The sequence below is a fragment of the Phacochoerus africanus genome, chromosome 12, assembly GCF_016906955.1.
Source record: "Phacochoerus africanus isolate WHEZ1 chromosome 12, ROS_Pafr_v1, whole genome shotgun sequence".
Lineage (NCBI taxonomy): Eukaryota > Metazoa > Chordata > Mammalia > Artiodactyla > Suidae > Phacochoerus > Phacochoerus africanus.
In genome coordinates this window covers 61388619-61413528 of record NC_062555.1, presented here as the reverse complement: position 1 = coordinate 61413528, position 24910 = coordinate 61388619, and the positions used below count along the sequence as shown (strand labels likewise).

Genomic DNA, 24910 nt, shown 5'->3' with positions numbered 1-24910 from the left:
GTTAAGATTCTTCTTGACCTTTATGATGTTTTAAGATTTTAACATAATATTCTTATTGTAGGAAATTACAGGGATAAAATAGTCATCCCACCAACCAGATTTAATCTACAAATAACGTATAAGTATATATTTTTATTTTTTTCTGTAAAGATTGAGCAAGTCAATTCCAGCTTGAAGGGGGAGTCAGCGAAATGTGCATGTGTAGACATAAGGCTGAAGAGGAGTTATTACAGTTCTTTTCAGGACTCTGTGGCCTTGCCTGTGCAGACCTTTTGCCTGGAATGTTTCTCTCCATCGCCTGCCTATTCCCTGCAGAACTGCAGTTCAAGCTGAAACATTGACGTCTCCACGAAGCCTTTGAACTTGCCCTGACAGATTTTGTCATCTTCGGTGCACTTTGTCCTTATCTTCAATAAAGAAACGGTCATACCACATTGTAATTATTTGTCTTTGAACTGAAAATTCCATGAGAGAGTGATCTTTGTGTCTCCAGGTGGGGCACAGAACCTGACAGAGTTATCCAAGGAGCTTCGAGAGAGGTGGGGGAGCCAGTAAGTCGGGACTAGAGCGTGTTAGGAGAGGATGGTGAGATGTGGTCAGTGTTGCTGCGTGAATTCTGTGGGTAGTGAACTGATGTGTCTCCTGGGTACATGTTGTAGGCAGTCAGGAAGCTTGAATGAATGAACGAACGAATGCAGAGAGTGGGATAGGGCTTGGAAAGTTTTTGCAAGAGCGGTTTTCACCTGCAAGGTAGGAAGCGATACCAGTGAGGCAGGGGGAGGAGGGAGTAGGAGATTACAAGGTGGAGACCTGTGCAGACAGCTATTTCTAGACCTCTGATGATGAAGATGATGAAAGTTGGGATTAGGACAGTACTTGCAGGCCTCTCCCCAACTGCTCTGTGTGCGGTGCTCCCCGGGGCGGGGGACTCCTCGGGGCGCCTTTCTCAGCAGGCATAGACCCTAGCTCCCCAGCTGGCAGTTTTCAGGCCTGGGGGCCCCTGGACCAGCGCTTCCTTGGGGGCTTCCTGGAGCGTAGAGAGCTCTGGGTGCCCTTCCCTGTGAAGGAGCGCCTGCTCAGGGCTACTTCTACCTGCTCTCCTCTCGGCCTCCTTGACCTCATGACTTTTCTTTATCCTTGATTGCTCTTATCTTGTGTCGTGAGATAGCTCCTGTTTCCTGGGGAGAAAGCCTGGCTGAGCACAGGGGTGCTTCCTGACCCAGAGCTGCCCTCCGTGGTGGCTGCCCCTGGTCCCAGGCTGCCTGTTTCTGGGGTCAGGGCTCTTCTGGGTGGGGGGGGGGGAGGAAGTGGCTTCAGAAGGCTGATTTTTGGGCCAGGGTTTATAGAAGGAAAAGTGTGATAAAGTAGTATTTTTAAAGCAGTGGGACTTACAATATTAGGAAACATTTCCTGCTCCCTACTAACCGCTAATGGTGATTCTCTTGAGTTGTATATTTTAAAGGTTTCACAGGGTGGTGTAGTGGTCCTTAAAGTGGCCTGAGTTGTATCCCAAAGACATGCTTCAGTCCATATATGGAACAAATATTTATGCTGTTCTCTTGTGTAGAAATGGCCCAGATGCTCCATTTATCACAGTCATGCATTTCTTTGGGTGTCTTACTGTTCCAGGTCCTTTTAGTCATAGCTTTGGAATTGATAACGTTATTTGAATTTCTTTGAATCATAGTCTGCATGGATTTATTACACATTGAACCTTTTAGCCAGGCCTTAAAAGGTGAACTGTCAGGCATTTCACGCTTCTGTGACTCTCAGCTTCTGTTTGTGCTTTTGGATGCAGTCACAAGTGATAACGTAAGCAAAACTGTGGCATAACAGAACTTGCTGCTCTGAGCACAGTTGCAGAGGGGATGACTGCAAGTTACTTGCTTTTCCCTGGAAAACAGCAGAAAACAAGAACAGCATTTGACAGATGAGGATACCCAAGTATCCCAGGGGTGCCTAGAACACAACTTTAAAGCATTTTCTTGGAGCTATGGGATTGTATCCTGGGATGATGGTTTTTTGTTTATTTTTTTTTAAAGATTCATTTCGGAGTTCCTGTCGTGGCGCAGTGGAAATGAATCTGATTGGAACCATGAGGTTGTGGGTTCGATTCCTGACCTTGCTCAGTGGGTTAAGGATCCAGCGTTGCTGTGAGCTGTGGTATAGGTCACAGACGGGCTCGGATCTGATATTGTTGCAGCTGTGGTGTAGGCCGGCAACTGTAGCTTTGATTGGATCCCTAGCCTAGGAACCTCCATTTGCCACGGGTGTGGCCCTAAAAAGCAAAAAAAAAAAAAAAAAAGTAACAAAATATTCATTTCTTATTAAAGGAAATTTACCAGGAGAGAAAAAAATTCCGTGTAGTTATCCTGTCATAATTGCTTTTACTAAGAGAAAAGAAGAAAACACAATTTAAAAACAGTCGAACCCATTGTCTTTATCTTATGCTTATAACTGTCATCTTCAAGACTCCTTGGTTACATTATATGTTTATATACTGTCATTTTTACATACCTGTAACATTAATGTATTCTTGCATGCAGAATTATTCTATAATGTCCCTGCGTTTTATTCTTTCGACTTTAGTAGTCCAAGTTGATGTACTTAGCCCTTTCCCTATCATTGATAGAGGACATTGGTGTTTTTTGCTTAATTGTAATTATGCTGGAGTTCTATACTGAAAGTATTGTGTTTAAATTATTTTAAATATAAATATATAAATATTGCTTTTATATTTAAATTATTTTCTTAAGATGAATTCCTAGAAGCTGGTTTACTAAGTCTGAGGGTAGAAATATTTTTAATGGTTTTTGATGTAGATTGTTAAATTAACCCCCGAATTATAGCAGTTTACAGAGCCATCTCTGGTTTCGTTTGGCCATTTGCAGTAAGTTTCTGTTCTGTTGTTTTGTTGGGTTAAAAAACTTCTTTTCACCCCTTGCTAGTTTACTTTATATTGCTTTAATTTGTATTTCTTTGATAAGTAGTAAAACTAACCTTTGGGGCGTGTTATATCTGCCTTTTTTTTTTGGCATTCTTGTGGAAAGAGCAGATGTTTATGCATAATTGTTAGACTGGCTGCTAGTCCAAGAGCAATAAGTAGTTAAGGGGTAGTGTCAGTGACCTGTGGCAGTAGCTATCTTGACCAACTCTGGTAAGGTATAGATTAAAGCTGTGAAAACTTTTTGTTTGTTTGTTGGCCACACCTGCCACACATGGAAGTTCCCAGGCCAGGGATCGAACCTGTGCAGCAGCTGTGACCTGTGCTGCAGCTGGCAGCAGTGCCAGATCCTTTACCCACTGGGCCACAGGGGAATATTCTGGAAACGTTGATTCACAGAAAATAGTTATATACCCAATGATTGGAGTTTGGGGTATACTGTTTAATGTACAGGTGTTTAATTTTTCTTTAGAGATTCTAGAAGGTAAACTAATCTTTTCCTCATTTTTGGAGGAAGTGCCCTGCTTCCTCACTTTTGTGTAGTTTGTAGATCTAGAAAGTATAGTAAATTGAACTGTTTTACTGATTCTCTGAATAGAAGTTGATTTCCTTTAAAAAAAAAAAGAGTTGTAGGAGATCAAATTCAAAAAAGCGAACTGGGGCCTCATGCAGGATGTTGGTCTTAGTCTAAGAAGAAATAAAAGCTATTGAAATTATAATCAAGGGGCTGACATGATGGGGATTTTGACAGGTTCACTTAAACTGCCATTCAGTGTAGAAGTAATTGAGGCATCTGGATATGGCTCTTGGGCCTCCCAGGAGCTATGGGAGGTAGTAGAGATTCTGTGGGACAGAGACTTAATATTAACAGCTTTTAGGTATAGGAATACTTGAAATTTTTTTTTTTTTTAGCACTGTTAATTATATATTAAAGGATATTTGATTTGCAGAAAAGCTAGAGTGGATTCTGGGAATTTGGAATGGAAGCTGAGGTATTGGGGAGAGAAGTGGGTGATGGGTGTGGAGAAGGGTTGGGGAGGAGATGCTTTGAGAGGCATTACATTTATAAAATCAGTAGATAAGGTGAGTGGGAACGATTGTGCTTATTAGTACATTTTCGTACTGTTGTTCCTTATAATGTAACATTGTACATTTTATATTTCAGATGAATTTACAACTGATTTTCTGGATTGGACTGATCAGTTCAGTTTGCTATGTGTTTGGCCAAGCAGGTAAAGAATTTTCCTACCTGTGTTGTCACTTCATTATCTTCTATCACTTTCTGACCATTTTATTTATTTTTTATTTTTCTTTTTGGTTGCACCTGTGGCATGTGGAAGTTTATGGGCCAGGGTTCCAACTCATTCCAAGCTGCTGCAATGACAATGCTGGATCCTTCCTTTAACCCATTGTGCCACAAGGGAACTCCATTTTTTTTAGCCGCTTTGGATTCCTGGGGAACTGAATAAGGTCATGCTGAAAGCCCTGCAGTGGTCCCACTGCTCAGAATCAGAGGCAGGGCACTTCCTCCCAGTGCCTGCAAAGTCCTTCCTTGGGGTCCCCGTTTGCCACCTACAGTGTCCGTCCGAACAGAACGCACTACACAGAGATCTTTGGGGATACAGTAGTGTAAGTGAGCATAGAAAAAGCAGGGGCATGTGACATCTTTAGAAGAAAATAAAGTCAATGTATAGATTGTGAACTATTCATTCCTCTACATTTCACTAAAAAGTGAAAGCAGGAATACTTGGCTTTCCAGAGGATATTCTTGCTCTTTGATCAAGTCTTACATAATCTTGGTATCATATAGAATAGGAATGAAAAGTAAAATTGGAAATATATTTAATTCTGTTATAAACCATAGCGCATCCACATCTGAAATAATGGATATTTAATTCTGTTCTCCAAACCTCAAAAAAATATACTGCCTAGAACAGATGCTTGATATTAGACTAGAAAGGACTTACCACGCAGAAAAATGAAGAAAGAAACCATAAAGGAAATTGCTGACAATTTTAAATTACATAAAACCAATATAACCCACAATATCTTTATGTCCAAACACCATCAACAAAATGAGAAGCTAAAAAGGGTTTGATTTCATCACATGTACAGAGATTCCGCCTCTCCCCCCCCCCCCCCGCCTAAAAAAGATGAATGTGGTAACAGAAAAGTTTGCAAAAGATGTAATATATTTACGAAGGAAATGGTCTGTAAAAATGTGGAAGAAAATGAAACTGTAAATAACCAACAATTGATGTTTTTATTTATATTTTATTTAAATGAGTATAAAAAAGAAAAAACTTTGCATTTAAAAAGCGCTTGTTGATCTGGGATCAAAATGGTGGAGGAGTAGAATGTGAAGCTTACCTTCTCCCACAAACATCAAAAAAAAAAGTCTACGTGATTTGCACAGAGCATCTACTTAACACTGGCAGAAGACTTCAGACTTCAAAAAAAAAAGGCAAGAAAACCTCCATATGACTGGGTAGAACAAAAGGAAAAAAGAAGAGGGGGAAGAAAGGAATCAGGACGAGAAGGAGCTGTGAAAGAGGAAAGGAATCGACACAGGGAGGCCACCTAACTGATGGGGAGGTCAGCCGGGATGGAGGGGAGCCCCAAAGCAGCAGAGAAAACCTCAGAGGAGGGCAAGACAGAGAACCACACAGACAGTTGGTACCATTGCACCACAGCCTGTCATACTCAAGTTGGGGCTGGACACTGAGGCTGGGATTTGGAGGTCACTTCTGGGGAGAGGACTAGGGTTGGCTGCATGGAAACAGCCTGAGGGGGCCAGGGAGAGGAGCACCACAGCTGAAGGAGGGGAGTGTAGGAAGAGGCCTGGACCAGCCAGAGAAGAGAGGTGCCATTGTTAGGAGTTGTTGGACCACCATAGAGACTTCTTTTTCTGTGCATGTGAGGGCTCCCCAGCGGCAGGGCACCTTTTGGGCTGGCTCCAGGGGCAGGTGCAAACTGTGGTAGCCATCTTGGGCTCCAGAGGTGGACACAGGCCACACCATTGAGGGTCCCCTGACTAAGCACCACCTGCTGCCCCAGTAACCCCAGGGGTTGCTGCTGTGGAGAGCCCCACAACTGAGCACTGCTCATTCCCACCTCCCTGGGAATGCACATGCCCCACCTCTGCTACTGCCAAGGGCCCTGGGCACTGTGCCCAACTCCCTGGGGGGCACTGGCACTGGCACTGCCAAGGGCCGGATGACAAGGCATGGCCTTGAAGGGGCTGCCCGATATCCCTACTTCTCTGGAAGCATGGGCAGGCTGTGTGCTTGCTCACCCCCTATCAAGAGGATAACAGGGAATTCCTGTCATGGCCCAGTGGTTTAAGAACTTGACTAGAATCCATGAGGATGCAGGTTTGATTCCTGGCATCAGTGGGTGAGGGACCCATTGTTGCTGTGAGCTGTGGTCTAGTTGCAAATATGGCTTGGATCTGGTGTGGCTGTGGCCAGCAGCTAAAGCTCTGATTTGACCTCTAGCCTGGGAACTTCCACATGCTGTAGGTGCAGCCCTAAAAAGGCCAAAAACAAAACAAAACAAAAAAACCAGCCTGCTAACACTGAAGGAAGAGACAGCAAGCATCCAAACCAAATGCATCCCTCCTGCCAAAAAAATAGAGTAAACCCACACAAGCTACCTAGGGGCACTTTTGCATGTAAATAGCTCTCCAAGACCTCAGTAGATAATTGTTTTTCCTAAACTCATCCAATAAGAAAAATACAAGCAAAATGAAGAAGCATGGGAACCATTTCTAGTTAAAAGAACAAGGCAGTTCCCCGAAGAAGCAAACAACGAAATAAGACCTCTGCAGTCTAACAGAGACCGAGTTCAAAAAAGAGATAATGAAAATACTGAAGGAATTAAGAATGAATAGCAACAGTAACACAGATCACTTTAAAAAGGAACTAGGAAATGTAAGGAGCAAAGAAAAATTAGAAAATTTATTTGCTGAGACGAAACCTGAGCTAAAGGCATTAGAACAGCAAAATCAATAAATCGGAGGATTGAGTAAGTAACTTGGAAAATTGGGTGATTTCCAGTATTCTATCAGGATAGAAAGCCAAACAGAAGAGATCTGTGGGATAATCCGAAACACGCCAATCTATGTGTAATAGGGATCCCAGAAGGAGAAGAAAGAAAAGGAGATTGATGATATATCTGAAGAAATTATGGCTGAAAATTTCCCAAACCCAAGAAAGGAAACACAAGCAGAGGAAAAACAGAGGAGTCCCAGCAAGATGAGCCCAAACAGACCTACACCAAGACATCTTACAATGAAAATTGCAAGAGTTAAAGATAAGGAGAGGATTCTAAAGGCAGCAAGAGAAAAAGAATAAATTACAAAGGAAATTCCAAAAAGCTATCAGCTGATTTAGCTACAGAAACACTACAGGTCAGAACAGAGGGGCAAGATATATTCAAAGTTCTGAAAGGGAAAAATTTACAAGCTAGAATACTCTACCTAGGAAGATTACCATTTAAAATAGAAGGAGAAATGAATTTTTCTGATAAAAACTAAAAGAATATAGCAATACTAGACCTATCCTAATTGAAAATTTCCTCTAAAAGTGGGAATGAAGTGAGGAGATACAGGATGGAGGAAATCACAATTGGAAAGTAACCACTTAAATAAGCTAGTATACAGACCTAAAAGAGAAAAAAAACCAAAACACCTATTTGTGAAAGCAACAAGCACAAGGGACAGCAAAAGGATAAATGTGAAGATGTAAAACAGGACATCAAAATCATAAAATGGGGAAGGAGAGTAAAACATCTAGATTTTTTAAAGAATGTGTTGAGCCTAAATGACTGTCTAAAGCCGGCACATAAAGGAAGGGGTAATATACTTGAAAAGCCTGGGAGTTCCCGTTGTGGCGCAGTGGTTAACGAATCCAACTAGGAACCATGAGGTTGCAGGTTCGGTCCCTGCCCTTGCTCAGTGGGTTAAGGATCCGGCGTTGCCGTGAGCTGTGGTGTAGGTTGCAGATGCGGCTCGGATCCCGTGTTGCTGTGGCTCTGGCGTAGGCCGGAGGCTACAGCTCCGATTCGACCCCTAGCCTGGGAACCTCCATATGCCGTGGGAGCGGCCCAAGAAATAGCAAAAAAAGACAAAAAAAAAAGCCTGGCAGCCAAAACCAAACCAAACAATACATTCGCAAAAACCAAAAAGAAGACACAAGCATCAAATAAAAGGAAATCAACCAACCAAAAACAACAACAAAAACAACAAAGGAGAAACATAGAATCAGCTGGAAAGTAAGATTTAAAATGGCAGTAAATATCTGCTTATTTATCATTACCTTAAGTGTCAACTGACTGAATGCTCCAGTCAAAAGACAGAGTGGCAGACTGGGTAAAAAAATCAAGAGCCTATAATACGTGACCTACAAGAGACTTACTTAGGGCAAAGGACACATATAAATTGAAAGTGAGGGGATGGAAAAAGATACTTCACATGAATGGAAATGACAGGAAAATGGGAGTCATAATATTTCCATCAGACAAAATGGACCTTAAAGCAAAGGCCATAAAGACACTGTTGATCAAAGGATCATTTTAAGAAGAGGATATTACACCATCAACATATGTCTCTGTAACATAGAAAACAAATGCTAATAGACATAGAAGGAGAAATTGATGGGAATACAATAATAGTAGGAGACTTAACACCTCCTATCAATGGACAGATCCTCTAGAGAGAAAATCAGTAAAGCAACAGAGATCATGAATGACACAGTAGAATAGTTAGACTTAGTTGATTTTTTTCAGGACATTACATCCAAGAAAGCCCCAGAATACACATTCTTTTCAAGTGAACATGGAACATTCTCTAGGATTGACCACATACTGGGGCACAGAACTAACCTCAACAAATTTGAGAGTACAGAAATGATTATTTTTGCTTTTTAGAGCCATACCTGTGGCACATGGGGTCAAATCGGAGCTGCAGCTGCCGGCCTCTGCCACAGCCACGGCAGTGCAGGATCTGAGCTATGTCTGTGACCTCTGCAGCTCGTGGCAGTCCTGAATCCTTAACCCACAGAGTGGGGTCAGGGATTGAACCTGTACCCTTGTGAATACTAGTTGGGTTCCCCGTGGCAGTCCTGAATCCTTAACCCACAGAGTGGGGTCAGGGATTGAACCTGTACCCTTGTGAATACTAGTTGGGTTCTTAACCACTGAGTTAAACAGAAACTCCAGAAACTATTTCCAGCATCTTCTCTGACCACAGTGGCTTGAAACTAGAAATCAACCAGAGGAAAAGAAATGAGAAAAAAACTGACTACTTGGAGACTAAACCTTATGCTACTAAAATACCAATGTGTCATTGAGGAATTCAGAAAGGAAATTAAAAAGTACCTTGAGACAAATGACGACGAAAACACAACCATACAAAATCAGTGGGATGCCACAAAAGCAGTTCTTAGAGGGAAATTCAAAATGATACAGGCCTTCCTCAAAAAAAACCCCAAAATAGCAAATCGACAACCTAATCTGTCACCTCAAAGAATTAAAGAAGAACAAACAAAACCAGCAGTAAGGAAGTCAGCAAAAGTAAGGAAATCATAAAGATGAGAGAGGAAATCAATAAAATAGAGATTAAAAAAAAAAAAAACCAGAAAAAGAATAAATCCAGAAGCTGGATATTTGAAAGAGTAAACAAAATCAACAAACCTCTGGCCAAACTCACTAAGACGAGAACCCAAATAAGAAATGAAAAATCTCAACTGATATATTGGAAATACAAAAAAATAAGAGGGAGTTCCCGTCGTGGCACAGTGGTTAACGAATCCGAGTAGGAACCATGAGGTTGCGGGTTCGGTCCCTGCCCTTGCTCAGTGGGTTAAGGATCCGGCGTTGCCGTGAGCTGTGGTGTAGGTTGCAGACGTGGCTCGGATCCCGTGTTGCTGTGGCTCTGGCGTAGGCTGGTGGCTACAGCTCCGATTCAACCCCTAGCCTGGGAACCTTCATATGCCGTGGGAGCGGCCCAAGAAATAGCAACAACAACAACAACAACAAAAAAGACAAAAAAAAAAAAAGAATACTATGAACAAGCCTAAATGTCCATAGACAGATGAATGGCTTAAGAATTGGTATGTATATTCAATGGAATACTACTCAGGCATAAAAAAGAATGAAGTAATGCCATTCACAGCAAAACTGATGCAACTAGAGATTCTCATACTAAGTGAAGTAAGAGAAAGACACCTACCATATGATATTTCTTATTCGTGGAATCTAAAATATAGTACAATAAAATACTGTACAAATGAACCTATCCACAAAACAGCTTCACAGACATGGAGAAGAGTCTTGTGGTTACCAAGAGGGAGAGGAGAGGGAGTGCAGTGGTTTGGGGTTAGTAGATGTAAACTATCACATTTAGAATGGATAGACAAGTCCTGTATAGCAAAAGGAATTATATCCAATCTCCTGGGATAGACAACGATGGAAAATAATATAAACATTAAAAAAAGTTTATGTATGAGTCACTTTGTTGTGCAGCAGAAATTGGCACAACATTATAAGTCAACTGTTTTAATAATAAAAAGTGCTTATTTAGTGTGTGGTGAAATGGTAGGTACACTGCTTGTGGCAGTGTGTGTTTGAACATTACTGTTGGAGAGACGTTAGTGTGTACTGAGTCTTAAAAATGTTAGTAAGTCTTCAACTCATTATGTTTCTTTTAATCTGTGATAAGGAAATAATGAGTTTTACTTTATAAGAACGGTGATCAGAGTGGGTGCATATATATATATATATGCACATATGGTCATCAGAGTGGGTGCGTGCATGTGTGTATATATGTATTATATATATAAAATATATATGTATGCCTGAGTGTATCTATGTAGAGGGTTCATGTGGCATGTGTGAACTGTGAAATTGAAAACAATCTAAATGTGTCTATCATTTAATAGGATACATTAACACAATGAAAATGTAATCATTAAAGCCATGTTTTTGAAGAATTTGTAATGAAACATTAAGATTAGGTATAAGAAGTAGTATACAAAATACATGTTCTTAACCTCATTTAAATAATGTCTGTATATGCATGCTTCCTTGCTATTTTTGATTTATGTGCATAAAGACTGGAAAAAATATACAAAAAATGTTAACAGTAGTTATCTCTTAGCAGACTTTGGGTGATTTTTTTGTTCGTTCTTTATACTTTTACTTATTTTCCGAATAGTCTGTAATAAGCGTATGTTAGGTTTATAATTAGAACACATACATTGGAGAAAGTCCATATTGGTAATTACCAGGTGGTAGGCAAACTGATCCTTACATGGATTTAAAAATATATATGGCATACTTTGATCAGAAACCTGAAAAATCAAGAGGTTGTGGATAAGATGGATGTGTACTAAAAAGTATTTAACAAACTAAAATAAAGATGTCTGGTGGGGGGGTGTGGGGGATGGGTGTGGTGGTAAGAGTTAAATGAAAAGAAATAATGCTTTATTTAGTTGTAAGAAAACTCCTAAGAATGATGACCATCCAACAGAAGAGATCCTGAAAGTATGCCTTTGAAAAAAAGGACAAATGCATAGATTAGTGGTACCTAGTCTTTGCTGTAGAAAATTAAGAAAGATAACTCTGTTTATCTGTGATAACTCTCTTCTCTGTGCCACGATGACCCCAAATCTCCTCTTTGTTTGGGGGGAGGGGAGGGTGTCTGAATCAGCTTAGTAACTAGATTTCATAGTATTCATATTTAACATATGTATTATTTGTTGTTGTGAGCCTGATTTTTCACTATTTTTTTTCTCGAAACTAGAAATAAAGTGGTGTATTCTTTCTCCTCACAGACGAAAATAGATGTTTAAAAGCAAATGCCAAATCATGTGGAGAGTGTATACAAGCAGGGCCAAATTGTGGATGGTGCACAAATTCAGTAAGTAAGATTGCTCAAGCCTTTCATTTATTCCCTGGTCATTTAATGTTGCCCCAAACTGTATCCTTGGGAAATGCTAGATGTGACTTTTCCCTTAATGGGTGTTTACTGAATAAGGGTCACCTCCGCATGTAACACCGTGTGATGGTCTGGAGCTGTGCTGTCCATCACAGGAGCCTCTGGACACATGTGGCAGTGCTGAGCAGTTGAGACACGTATGGGTGGTCTCTATTGAGAATTGCCATAAAGCCTTAAATACATACCAGAGATGGAAGACTTAGTAACGTAGAAAATCATTGAAGTTGAAATGCTACTATTTTGTATATATTGTTAAAATTAATTTCCTCTCTTTTTTTCTTTTAGTGTGGCTTCTAGACAATTTAAAAATACATACGTTGCTTACATTTGTGGCATACATTATGTTTCTTTTGGACAGCTTCCTGAAAAACTAGCCATTTCATTTGACTATTTTAGATATTTTCCTTTTTTTTTTTTTTTTTTTGATGGGAGAGGTATAAGTTAACTTGCCTCATTGTGTTTTAATAAAACTAATGTAGATTTGGTTTGCATCAAAGCCCATTTGAGGTTAGGGTTTAAATTTTACTCACTCTTGTCATCTCTGTGCATTGCTTAACATGGTACCTTCTTCCGCAAAGCTTACTAAATGTTGAACGAATGAATACCAAGTCGGGACTGGAGATAAAGGGAAGTCATTTAGAGGCTACATAATGTATTCATGGGGTGAATAATACCAGAAACTTGAAGTCTCACTTTTTTCCTTCCTTTTTATAGCCACACCTGTGGCATATGGAAGATCCCAAGCCAGGGGTTGAATTGGAGCTGCACCTGGGGCCTATGCCACAGCCATAGCAACACCAGATCCAAGATACATCTTTGACTACACCACAGCTTAAGTTACTCCAGATCCTTAACCCACTGGGCCAAGCCAGGGATCGAACCTGCATCCTCACAAAGACAGTGTTGGGTCCTTAACTTGCCGAGCCACAGTGAGAACTCCTATTGTTTGTTTTCACTCAGGCAGTTGACCCTACATTTAGGTGCCTGCTTTGTGGGTGTAACTGGTCAAATATCAGATATTTCATATGGTTGGACCTATAAAAGACAAAAAGAGAGGTTTTTATTTTGTTATTTCAGATTTTTTCTACTGGCACTTTCTGTTCTCCTAAAAATGGTGTTCTGGAATTAAATAGGGAGTGCTTTGAGCTTGTCTCAATTGAGGCTTACATAACTGAAACTCTTGGTTTTCTTTTTTTGGCCATTTTTTAATTCTCTTTTTTGGCTGCCATGTGGCATATGGAGTTTCCAGAGCAGGGATCAGATCCCAACTACAGTTGCAACCTGTGGCATTGCCAGATCTTTTAACCCTCTGTGCTGGGCCAGGCATCAATTCTGCATCCTGGTGCAACAGAGACGCTGCTGCAGATCCTGTTGTGCCATAGCAGGAACTCCTCCAGTGCTTTTTTTGCTTGTTTGTTTTTGTTTTTTTTTGGTTTTTTTAGGGCCGCACCCATGGCATATGGAGGTTCCCAGGCTGAGGGGTCTAATTGGAGCTGTAGCCACCGGCCTACGTCACAGCCACAGCAACGCCAGATCCGAGCCTTATCTGTGATCTATACCACAGCTCACAGCAATGCTGGATCCTTAACCCACTGAGCAAGGCCAGGAATTGAACTCGAAACCTCATGGTTCGGATTCATTTCCGCTGTGCCACGATGGGAAGTCCCCAAACTCTTGGTATTGTATCTGGAAAATGAGCATGATCTGCCTTCTTTATGTTGTAACAGGAATTAAATGAATGTAAAGCTGTTTCATTTAGAATGTTCTAATAAGTGGTACCTGCTGTTGTTAACAACACCCATTTTATGAGGGTTGTTGTTCATCTGGGGTTTAGCGTTATCCTGGCCAAACTATTGTTTCAGTAATTTAGCGTTTGATCTTTGTGGCACAATCCTTAAATTATTAAAGGTATTTTGGGATATGTTAGTGAAATTTTGCTTGGGTGTTGTGATCTTAGTTTTCTGGAGTGGCTAGTATCTGGAAGTGAATGGTGCACTAGGCCCCTGTGCTTTGGCAGCATTTTACGTATGATTCTATGTAAAACTAGTGCAGCTTGCTTGCTTCTTTTTTTTGGGGGGGCGGGGAGGGGACCAAGCCCGCGACATATGGAGGTTCCCATAGCAACATCAGATCTGAGCTGCATCTGCGACCTACACCGCAGCTCATGACAACACTGGATCCTTAATCCACTGAGTGAGGCCAGGGATCGAACCTTTGTCGTCCTCATGGATACTAGTCAGATTTGTTTCTGATGAGCCATGGCGGGAACTCCAAAAGTAGCGCAGCTTTGAACCCTCAGATGTGTGGTACTGTACTCCCTTCCAGTTGTTTTTCTAAGTACAAAAAAAGCTTTCATTGAGTGTTATGTTTCCCTTAAAAACTAACTGTGACCACAACTATTGTGTATTCTTTGTATTTAAATATCCTCACTTTGTACAGCGTTATGAAATTGGTAGTTAATAAGCAAATATATAAAACTGAACATAAAGTGACTGCAAATAAAAGGCATTCCGTCATTTTCCTAATTCAAGATTTTCAAAAAGATTTTTGGCCAACTAAATACAAAATTTGGGGGATATAGGAAATACTTAAATGTCTCTTCCTAATAAGTACACATTTTAAAATGATACACACACGTGTACATGTCATTGTTTCCCCTCACATTTCATGAAAAACTTAGAATCTTTTTTTTAATATAACGATTTTTATTTTTTTCCGTTATAGCTGGTTTAACAGTGTTCTATTAGAATCTTTTCACAAATCTTAACAGCAGTGTTTTTGATTTCACTAAGGTACTTGGTCATGTGATAAAAATAACACATTTAAAAAATCCTGTCACTACTAGAAATTTTACCTCACACTACATTACACATTATAGCCTTTTAACACTTTTTTTTTTAAATTTACCATATGGAGATACATTCTTGACCCTGTTATATAATCACTTACTGTATTAAATTCTAAAAGCCTTATTTATGGTAATAGCCAATACCTAAACTTTTTTTAAATCTCTAAGAATACTTACTAAATCTGTGCTAAATTTCTTGGTCTCCTTTTTAAGAACCTTAAAAAAAGGATTTAGTATGATGTTTTCCATAAATATTCAAAAATGCCATGAAGGAAAATGCTTCATAATACAAGAGACTTCTAAGAATTTTTCTAAGGGAAAGTTTGGGGAAAAAAATTTGGTATTTGTGTATATTCGTTGCTAGTGGCTGTTGACCATGGTGAGTAAATAATTTCACTGAAGAAATTTCTTTGAGTGGATACTCTGAATTTGAATGTGAAATGGGTAAGATGTACACATAGGTCAGTCCTGAGTATTATTGAAGTAATACATTACTAGTAATATATTAGTAATAAAGGTATTAATACTTTTAAGGAAAAATTTAGCTTATTTTTAAGTAAAATTACATACTGTGTTTTGGATAAAGGGAACATTTTGTTTAAAAACCAGAAATGAAGTATATTAGATGGTTCACCTGGGTTTTTGCAATTTAACTGGTTTGACCATGTAACTTTTTTACTTAAACCTGTATTTTATATGCTCTTTAGACATTTTTACAAGAAGGAATGCCTACTTCTGCTCGATGTGATGATTTGGAAGCCTTAAGAAAGAAGGGTTGTCATCCAGATGACATTGAAAATCCCAGAGGCTCCAAAAATATTAAGAAAAATAAAAATGTAACCAACCGTAGCAAAGGGACAGCAGAGAAGCTGCAGCCGGAAGATATCACTCAGATCCAACCACAGCAGTTGGTTTTGCAATTACGATCAGGTACTTCAGTCTGATTCTATGAGTATTTTGTTTCCCCTTGAGCTTTTTGACAACTTGATGTAAGTTTCTGTGAGGGTTCATTTCCACATGTGAACGGGCACTACGGTAGACGTGTTGACTGCATTAACTGTTAGAAATTTTTTGCAGGTACAACAATTTGTAAGAAGAGTGTATGTGAAGTAAATGTTGCCTAATGTCCACAGTAAATTCTGTTGAAGATTCAGAAAGTATTAGATTTAATGAGTTTTAAAAAATAAAAACATCCATCTTCTAGTCTAATTACGGAATATAAAGATAACATTTTAATGTATTTTTTCCTTTGTTTTTATTCAGTGTTGTTAAAATATTAAGTGTTTTAGCAGCCCCACATCTGGAAAAAAGAAAGAGAGCACAAGCACCCTTTCTCCTCTTCCAGTTTCCAGCCGCTTCCTCTCAAGAAAACATCCCCCCAGCTTCCCCTCCCATCCTCTCCAAAGCCTAGTTCTGCCCGACTTCTGCTTCCTGAACTCCTCTGGCAAAGCCCTGCCGGCACCTGGAGCCCTTGGGCCTGGTGGACCCTCATCAGGCCTTTTTTATTTCTTTCTTTAAACTTTCAAGTGCTCTTCTTTTGGCTTCTGGGATAACACTGCTGCTTTTCGTCTCATCTCTTAGCAGTGATTTCCAGTGTTCTCCCTGTGTCTCTTTCCATCCTTCCTTCCTCTTTATAGTCCACTTAATGATTGGTCTTCCTCTCATGATTTTAAAGCCATTTGTGTGGCTATAACGTAGACTTTCTTCTTAAGTTCCAAACCCGGTTATCCAACTGCCTACTGGAAACCTATGTAGAGAAAATCGGTAAATAAAAAATTTAATGACTTTTCACCCACATCTCTTGGATTTTACCTCACACCTCTGGTACATCTCTTCTCCTTCCTCTTTGTTTCAGTTCAGATCTTTATTGTCTCTCTGTTACAGTTGCTTAAGTTTATGTGTCTAATTCATCTTTAAAACTTTTTGTGAGGTTTTCTAAAGTGCAAATCAGATTGTTATTCACTGCAAGTAGTGCGTCGCACTAGACAGCAGAGTCTTCACTTTATAACGCCAGGCTCTCAGAAGTCCGGCGAGCCCCATAGTGGACCTGCCTCACCACCCAGTCTAGTTTGTGTGGGCCCATCTGTCTGTTTGCCTCTGTTGTCATTATAAACTCGCTCTCCGCCTGTCTTGCCTGCGGTGGATTGGGAATGCTGTCTTTTTCATCATCCCCAGGGCCTGGCGTTTTAAGTATTTATGGATGAAATGAGGACATACCCATTGAGTTACCTATGAAATGCCCAGGTTTTTTGTAAAAACTATGTCAATAAATTTCACTGTATAGTGTTTGCCTTTTAAATCGGACTGACTTGGTTTTTCTCATTTACTTTTGACTACTGGGAAGCTAACTGTCTAATCTCTTTAATTAGGGGAGCCACAGACGTTTACATTGAAATTCAAGCGAGCCGAGGACTATCCCATTGATCTCTACTACCTTATGGACCTCTCCTACTCCATGAAAGACGACTTGGAGAACGTGAAAAGCCTTGGAACAGATCTGATGAATGAAATGAGGAGGATTACTTCAGACTTCAGAATTGGTAGGAATTTTGACAAAATTAATACTTTTTATTTGTAAAAATCTGGGCAGTTTTGTTCTTCACCACATACACATGAGATAAATGGGCCAGGTTTTACCCTTGTGTTTATAAGAGGATGCACATTCCTGTTACACATCTAATAATTTTTCTGCCTCCTTGTTCCTCTTACTCTAGGCTGCCATGTTATTTGACACACATTATACCACACATAGATGGTGAAATGCATGCTTGTTTTCATAGGTATTTATTCATTTGTTGATTTATTTTATAAACATGTTGATTGCTTGGATTCTATTTCATTGCTAGTTAATATGACCACACCTGCCCTGTATAACCTTAGTCTCACATCAGACCTGGATATTTTTATACAGTGATATCTTTTCCAACCCTTATTATTTCTTAAAGAAAAGGATTGACTTATAGGTGGTTACATACTTGATTTTATTTTAGTGCAACTTACCCATCTGTCCAACCATCCACCCTCCATCTGTCATCACAGTCTGCATTTTCCTTCACAGGATTTGGCTCTTTTGTGGAAAAAACTGTGATGCCTTACATTAGCACAACACCAGCTAAGCTCAGGAACCCTTGCACAAGTGAACAGAACTGTACCAGCCCATTTAGCTACAAAAATGTGCTCAGCCTTACTGATAAAGGGGAAGTATTTAATGAACTTGTTGGTAAACAGCGCATATCTGGAAATTTGGATTCTCCAGAAGGTGGCTTTGATGCAATCATGCAAGTTGCCGTTTGTGGAGTAAGTGCATTCAATGTTATTTGTGTGAATTTTGTGTTATTTTGCTGTCAGAAGAAATTACCTTAATTACCATGTCATATTTGACTAATCCCTTAAATTCCCTTTAACTACAAGTGCTTCATAAAAGTATAATCATAATGTCTCTAAACCAGGCAGTTAATTCATTTACAGAGGGTTTTAAAGGCCAGAATGCGCACCATTTGAAATAGTGGGGCAGTTTAGTTTTAGCCTGGTGCTCTGGGTCTTTAGAAGAGACCAAGGTACCCTAGCTTTCTGGCTTTGTGCCTGAGATAGAATTGGGGTTATCAGAAGCATTAAAAATGCTTAAATAAACTGTGTCCTAGACACCATTTTCCTTTGGTAACTTTTCTTCTGCTTGTCATCTTTGAAAGGCATCTTCCCTTATCTTAGGAATTCAAAAAGAAAGAACTTTTAAAATCCTAGTTTGAAAGAATATATGAGAACGTGTATTTTGAGAAGTCATGTAATATTTGTAATTTTAATTGCAAGATTTCAGTAGTTGTAAACTGATCTCCATTGGAGTGGTGATTAGAATTTTCTGTTGACCAGCTGAAGATTTTGGGATGACCTTTTAATGATACAGGTGACGTTGAAACTAGGAAACATTGTGAGGTAGATAAAGTTTGTCTTAAGTACCTAAGACCGTCTCGTTCCCTCCCCCCATTTTTCCCTTATAGTACCCTGTGCCCTAGAACACCTTCCTGGACTCCAGTGCTTCTTTGCTTCTCAGCCAGTTTTTAATGTGCTGCTTGATACCCGAGATGATAATAGGGTATAGCAATATGATGTAGTGTTTTTATACTTCCAAGACTGTTAGGACACATCTTCAGATTTTCCATCACTGCTCGTCCACTAGGCAGTTTCCTTGCCCTTCCAGAGGCTATTTCCATCTTCTCTTAAGAAGGGGTAATAACAGATAGACCTCACAGGGCTGTTCTGAAGTTTAAATATGACAATCCGTACAAGGTGCCAGTAAGCAACCTAGTAAATATTAACTGCTGTGTCATCATTACTTTTTCTCACTGGGGTAGTTACACTTTAAGGCTAGTCTCTACTTTTAAAGGGGAAGAGATAGATTCCAAGTCATGCCAGGCTTGATGGTCTGCTTTCTTTCCAGCCATTGCTTGTGATCCTGTTAGCAGCTCATGGTGCAGAGCGCTTTCCCTGGGCTGCCTCTACCTGTGCCTCAGCCTTGGGATGAAAACAAGCCATATCATCTGTGGCTGCTGCTCAGTGTTGCTCGTGCTGACAGAGCTGTTCCATTTACTTCTCTAAATGCAAAAGAGACAGACATTTCACTTGGACTGCCAGCATAATAAACTGAATTCCTGCCTTCAAGGAGTTTAGTCTTATAAGGATATATACAGATGTATTGAGTAAATTTAGACACGTATGATTATAAAATTATCATAGAAGATTTTACTATTGCTTTACATTCTTTACTGAATAAGGTGGAGAATAAAAAATGAACAAACAGTACTGAGGGCTTAGGACGGATAGAATTAAGTAGGGCAAGTCTTGGGAGAAGGTACTTTTTAAAAAGGAAGATAACTTTTAATATGGAGGGGGCTGATTAAGGAATTATGCACTACAGAAGATAGACCAAGGATGGATGGGAATGAGACAAAGTTGGGCAAAGTTAGGTGTGGGCCAAGACTTTTTCATTTACTCATTAAGCACCTATTGTGTGCCAAGCACTGTGACAACTGCTGGATATATGATGCACGAACCCAGATGTGGTTCCTGCCTTACACGAAGTGAATGCACCTTGTAGTGGGGAGAGGGATTGACTTTAACAGTTTTTAAAAAAGAGCTCAGAGAAATGGACAGCTAGGCAAGTGGAGCTTTACAGTGTGCTCTCTGCCTTCATCAGCAAGGGCGTTAGCATTGTGAAAAGAGAATACAGAATTAGGTTGAAACTACAGTGGTAGCCTATACAAAGGTTAAAAGATTTATGTTGAATTATTGTGGGTAGTATTTTAAAATTGAAATCATTTTTTTTTTTTTTTTTGAGTCGTTGATTGGCTGGAGGAATGTGACACGGCTGCTGGTGTTTTCCACGGATGCTGGGTTTCACTTTGCCGGAGATGGGAAACTTGGTGGCATTGTTTTACCGAATGATGGACAGTGTCACCTGGAGAATGATGTATACACAATGAGCCATTACTATGTAAGTGCTTAGTTCCTCACACGTCGAATGGATTCAAGTTGAATTTAGGATCAATACTAAAAAAGTACTGTGGGTGACTGTCTTAGGGGTTTTCAGGGTTTGGGGTTTGTTATTTTGCTGAGTTGGGCCCTGATCTAATGTGCAGGAAAGCTTGTGTTGCTGTTTTAAGACTGTGGCTTTGTGTTCATTTCCTGGTGGGTGAAGGGAGCTGCTGACTCCTTCAGCCCAGGGCTCTGTCCTCTCACTCGTATAGTCACTGGATAGCAAGTTTCGTATTCTGTCTGAATAAGTGACTTGTGTAGTCTTATACTCTTTAGTCTTATTTATGTATGATTTAAGAAAGTAGGAGTTCCCATCGTAGCTCAGCTGTAATGAACCCCACTAGTATTCATGAGGACGCGGGTTCGATCCCTGGTCTTGCTCAGTGGTTTAAGGATCCGGCCTTGCCATGAGCTGGGGTGTCGGTCGCAGATGCAGCTCGGATCTGATGTTGCTGTGACTGTGATGAAGGCCAGCAGCTGCAGCTGCGATTTGACCCCTGGCCTGGGAACTTCTATATGCCATGGGTGTGGCCCTAAAAAGACCAAAAAAAAAAAAAAAAAATCTAAACCTTGCTGAATCTTGGTCTTCTTCTTTCTTAAGTGGTAGATAATAATACAGCCTTTAATTACGGCATTTTAAAAATTTCATTGTTCTGACATTTAATTGCTTTTTAAAACCTTTTTATTATGGAAATTTTTATACACACGTAGAGTAGGATTAGAAACCCACTACACACCACCCATTCAGCAACTGTTTGTTGTTTTAAGCAGTCTTGTGTAAGTAATGCAGTTATATCTTCAAGTCATTATTTTCAGAAAGTATTGTAAAACTGGAATATATTGGATATAATTACATTGTGAATTTTATTGTTTAATTTCTTAGGATTATCCTTCTATTGCTCACCTTGTCCAAAAACTAAGTGAAAATAACATTCAGACGATTTTTGCAGTTACTGAAGAATTTCAGCCCGTTTACAAGGTAAATATGTATGTGTGAGATCAAAAGAGGGACATATTTCTAGACCTTTTTTGTTTAGTCATTAGAGGCAAAATGATAGGCCTAAACTGAAATGTGTGAAAATGTCACTAGCTAGCCATGCTTGATTTTACAAAAGTGGTGTACATTAATTTTAATTACATTAAAAAACTAGTTGTTTCAGGTCTTCCTCCTTAAGTTGTTTAGGAAATGTTTCTGAAACTGGTATTTAGAGATAAATAATAGGTACTCAGTCGATGCTAATTAGTTGAATGAATAGTACTTACATTTTGTATGTTTTATCTTTTAATTGTAGGAACTGAAAAATTTGATCCCCAAGTCAGCAGTAGGAACATTATCTGCAAATTCCAGCAATGTAATTCAGTTGATCATTGATGCATACAATGTGAGTGCATTTTAAATAAGATCTGTTTTAAAGACCCTGTTGACACTTTGCTCAAAAAAAGTAAAATTCCCTCTGTACACAATTTAGCATGCTCAGAGGACAGTGTGAAACTTAAATTCTGTATCTGGAGGAAAAACTTGTACTCTCTTAGAGTAACCAAGCAGAATGTAACCCAAAATTTCTAAATCCCGAAATACGTCTCCTTGTTGGAAAGCAAGTGTGAAATAACTTACATTTAGATTTAAAAGATTACGTTCATAGATTCATCTGTTTTGATGCATTTTGCCAAAAGAGCTTTTTTGCCAATTCTTCTCTTGCCATGTATTTAAGGTATATAGTTCTCTGTTCTCAAGAGGTATACATACAGCCATATATGCATGTACCATAAAATATATATTTATGAATGTAAATATGACTTACCTATTTTAATAAGATGTATAAAATGTTTCCCCCCTACATTTGGAAGGAAGTTGAATTGAAATTAGAGAGGAATTCTATTCTCCATCTGGAGCTTAGTTCAGAGTCCTGTAGGGATACTCACTAAGCATTGCTCAGTCACTGCTGTGAAGTCATTCCAGGGCTTCCGTAATAGAACGATAACCATCCTCTGCCGTGCACACCCGCTCTCAACCGCTTGACGGGTTGAATTTCAGACACTTTCTACCTCCTGCCAGGAGTTCCCAAAGTAATTTGGAAAGATCCTACTCAAAGACAGGTTTTTACAAAGATTTCCCGCCCATAGTTGTTTTCCATTTCACAGACTATCTTAATGCTTTCTTAACTCTCATCCATGGAGGAGTATGACCAGGAGAGAGTTTGCTTTTGCAGCCTTGTCCATTTGTCCCGAGCAGTCTGATGTTGTAAAAAACTACCGGCCTGAACCTTCCACTTGGTGTTTTCTTTTGGGGGGGAACTGGGGGGGGGTGGGCAGGGCTGCAGTGGCCCCTTAGTACATTTATTCCCAGACTGTGTAATAGATCATTTACCTTGGTCCCTGGTGAGCTGGAAGTGGTGGGGCCAGAGGACAGCTGTGTTGCCAGTGGGGATGGAAAGGGTTTTTCGGATTCCTCGTAATTAATGTCGGGTCTCTGTGCTGTATCATCATTACACTTTTAACTCAATCATTAGAACGTAAATACTCTTTTCAGTCATATACATTATTTTGAAGAACTGATCCTTACTAATTAGAGCTCATTTCTCTGGGTTTTGTGTTTTCTAGGCACTTAGGATTTGGCTTCAGTGATTTTATTTGGATAACAAACTGTTTTCTTAATAGTTCATTTTATCCATTGAATTCATGCACTCAACTTACTTAATAGTAGCATTTGTCTTTCCTCCATGTAATTAGTCTTTCTTTTAGTCCCTTTCCTCAGAAGTCATTTTGGAAAACAGCAAATTACCAGAAGGAGTAACAATAAATTACAAATCTTACTGCAAAAATGGTGTGAATGGAACAGGGGAAAACGGGAGAAAATGCTCCAATATTTCCATTGGGGATGAGGTATGTTACCCAGTTGCTGAAGAAAAAAAACTGCTTGTTTATAAGCAATTTTTATAATTTATAATTTGAGATACAGTTAAAGATGTATAATTCAAGTAGCTTTTGGAAAACGTTTAGTCAACTTAAATTGCTTAGTTAACTTTATCTTCTCTTTTTTCCTTTAAGGTTCAGTTTGAAATTAGCATAACTGCCAATAAATGTCCAAATAAGAATTCTGAAACTATTAAAATTAAGCCTCTGGGCTTCACTGAAGAAGTAGAGATAATCCTTCAGTTCATCTGCGAATGTGAATGCCAGAGCGAGGGCATCCCCAGCAGCCCCAAGTGCCATGACGGCAATGGGACGTTTGAGTGTGGGGCCTGCAGGTGAGCCTGGGCTGTAGGGAGCACGGGGGTGTGTCCACTAGAGCAGCTGGAGGCTGGCTCTGTCTGGGCCTCCAGAGAAAACCTCTCTATTGAAACAATAAATGACTGTTCCAACCACTGTAGCTCACCACAAGATCAGTTTTGGTGATGGTGTGTGCTGTTTATGGAAAGTTCTTCTCTGCCTTTTTTCCCTTAGGCAGACTGCTCTTTAAAATACAGCTTTTATAACCATCCGAGATGTATATTTGACAAACAATTAAGGTAGCATTTGGGTGTTTCTCTCATATGATAGCAGTCCGAGTTTTCTAGTGCCAAATAAGCTTATGTGAAATACTAGTGAGTTTTATCTAGGAAATGGAGTTAGGAGGCAGTAAAGTATGTTTGCCTTGTACTACATGAACTTCTGCATCATGGGAATAATTTTTTTAAAAAAATCAGTATATTTTGGAGTTCCCTGGTGACTCAGCAGGTTAAGGACCTGTGTTGTCAATGCCGTGGCGTGAGTTCAATCCTTGACCTGGGGACTTCCACATGCCACAGGTGTGGCCAAAAAAATTCAGTATATTTTGTAAAACTAAAACAGTATTTTCAGAACATAGACTCTACTGCTGACTTTGATAAAATTATTTGAAGTTTTATTTTCATGCTGTATAATTTTTAATTAAAATTGAAATTTTTTTTTCTTTCTTTTTGCCTTTTCTAGGGCCTCTCCTGCGACACATGAAGGTTCCCAGGCTAGGGGTTTAATTGGAGCTGTAGCCACCGGCCTACACCAGAGCCACAGCAACAGGGGATCCAAGCCACATCTGCGACCTATATCACAGCTCACAGCAACGCCGGATCCTTAACCCACTGAGCAAGGCCAGGGATCCAACCCGAAACCTCGTGGTTCCTAGTTGAATTCATTAACCACTGAGCCACGACGGGAACTCCCAAAATTGAATGTATTCATTCTTGACTACAGCTTTTTCCTTAATAGGGGAGAATATTTTGATCTAAATGTCAGTTCCAAATGACTAGGTTTTGAAGGGTTGTTTTTTTTTTTTTTGGTCTTTTTGCTACTTCTTGGGCCGCTCCCGTGGCATGTGGAGATTCCCAGGCTAGGGGTCGAATTGGAGCCGCAGCCACCGGCCTACGCCAGAGCCACAGCAACGCGGGATCCGAGCCGCGTCTGCAACCTACACCACAGCTCACGGCAACGCCAGATCGTTAACCCACTGAGCAAGGGCAGGGACCGAACCCGCAACCTTATGGTTCCTAGTCGGATTCGTCAACCACTGCGCCACGACGGGAACTCCTGAAGGGTTTTTAATCATAACAAAAACAGATGGCAGTATTTTGCC

The 24910-nt window shown here is 39.9% G+C and overlaps 1 protein-coding gene across 2 annotated transcripts in view; it reads left to right on the top strand.

Moving 5' to 3' along the window:
• The window catches only part of ITGB1 (integrin subunit beta 1), a 52043-nt gene that overhangs the window by 14563 nt on the left and 12570 nt on the right, over positions 1–24910 (top strand). For both annotated transcript variants that reach the window (XM_047754494.1, XM_047754493.1), the window contains exons 2-11: positions 4110–4176; positions 11779–11864; positions 15498–15720; positions 17160–17330; positions 17849–18087; positions 20123–20278; positions 21203–21298; positions 21612–21701; positions 23062–23202; positions 23368–23567. In XM_047754494.1, the coding sequence (XP_047610450.1) occupies positions 4110–4176; positions 11779–11864; positions 15498–15720; positions 17160–17330; positions 17849–18087; positions 20123–20278; positions 21203–21298; positions 21612–21701; positions 23062–23202; positions 23368–23567 (1469 nt within the window). The remainder of the gene's footprint in view (positions 1–4109; positions 4177–11778; positions 11865–15497; positions 15721–17159; positions 17331–17848; positions 18088–20122; positions 20279–21202; positions 21299–21611; positions 21702–23061; positions 23203–23367; positions 23568–24910) is intronic.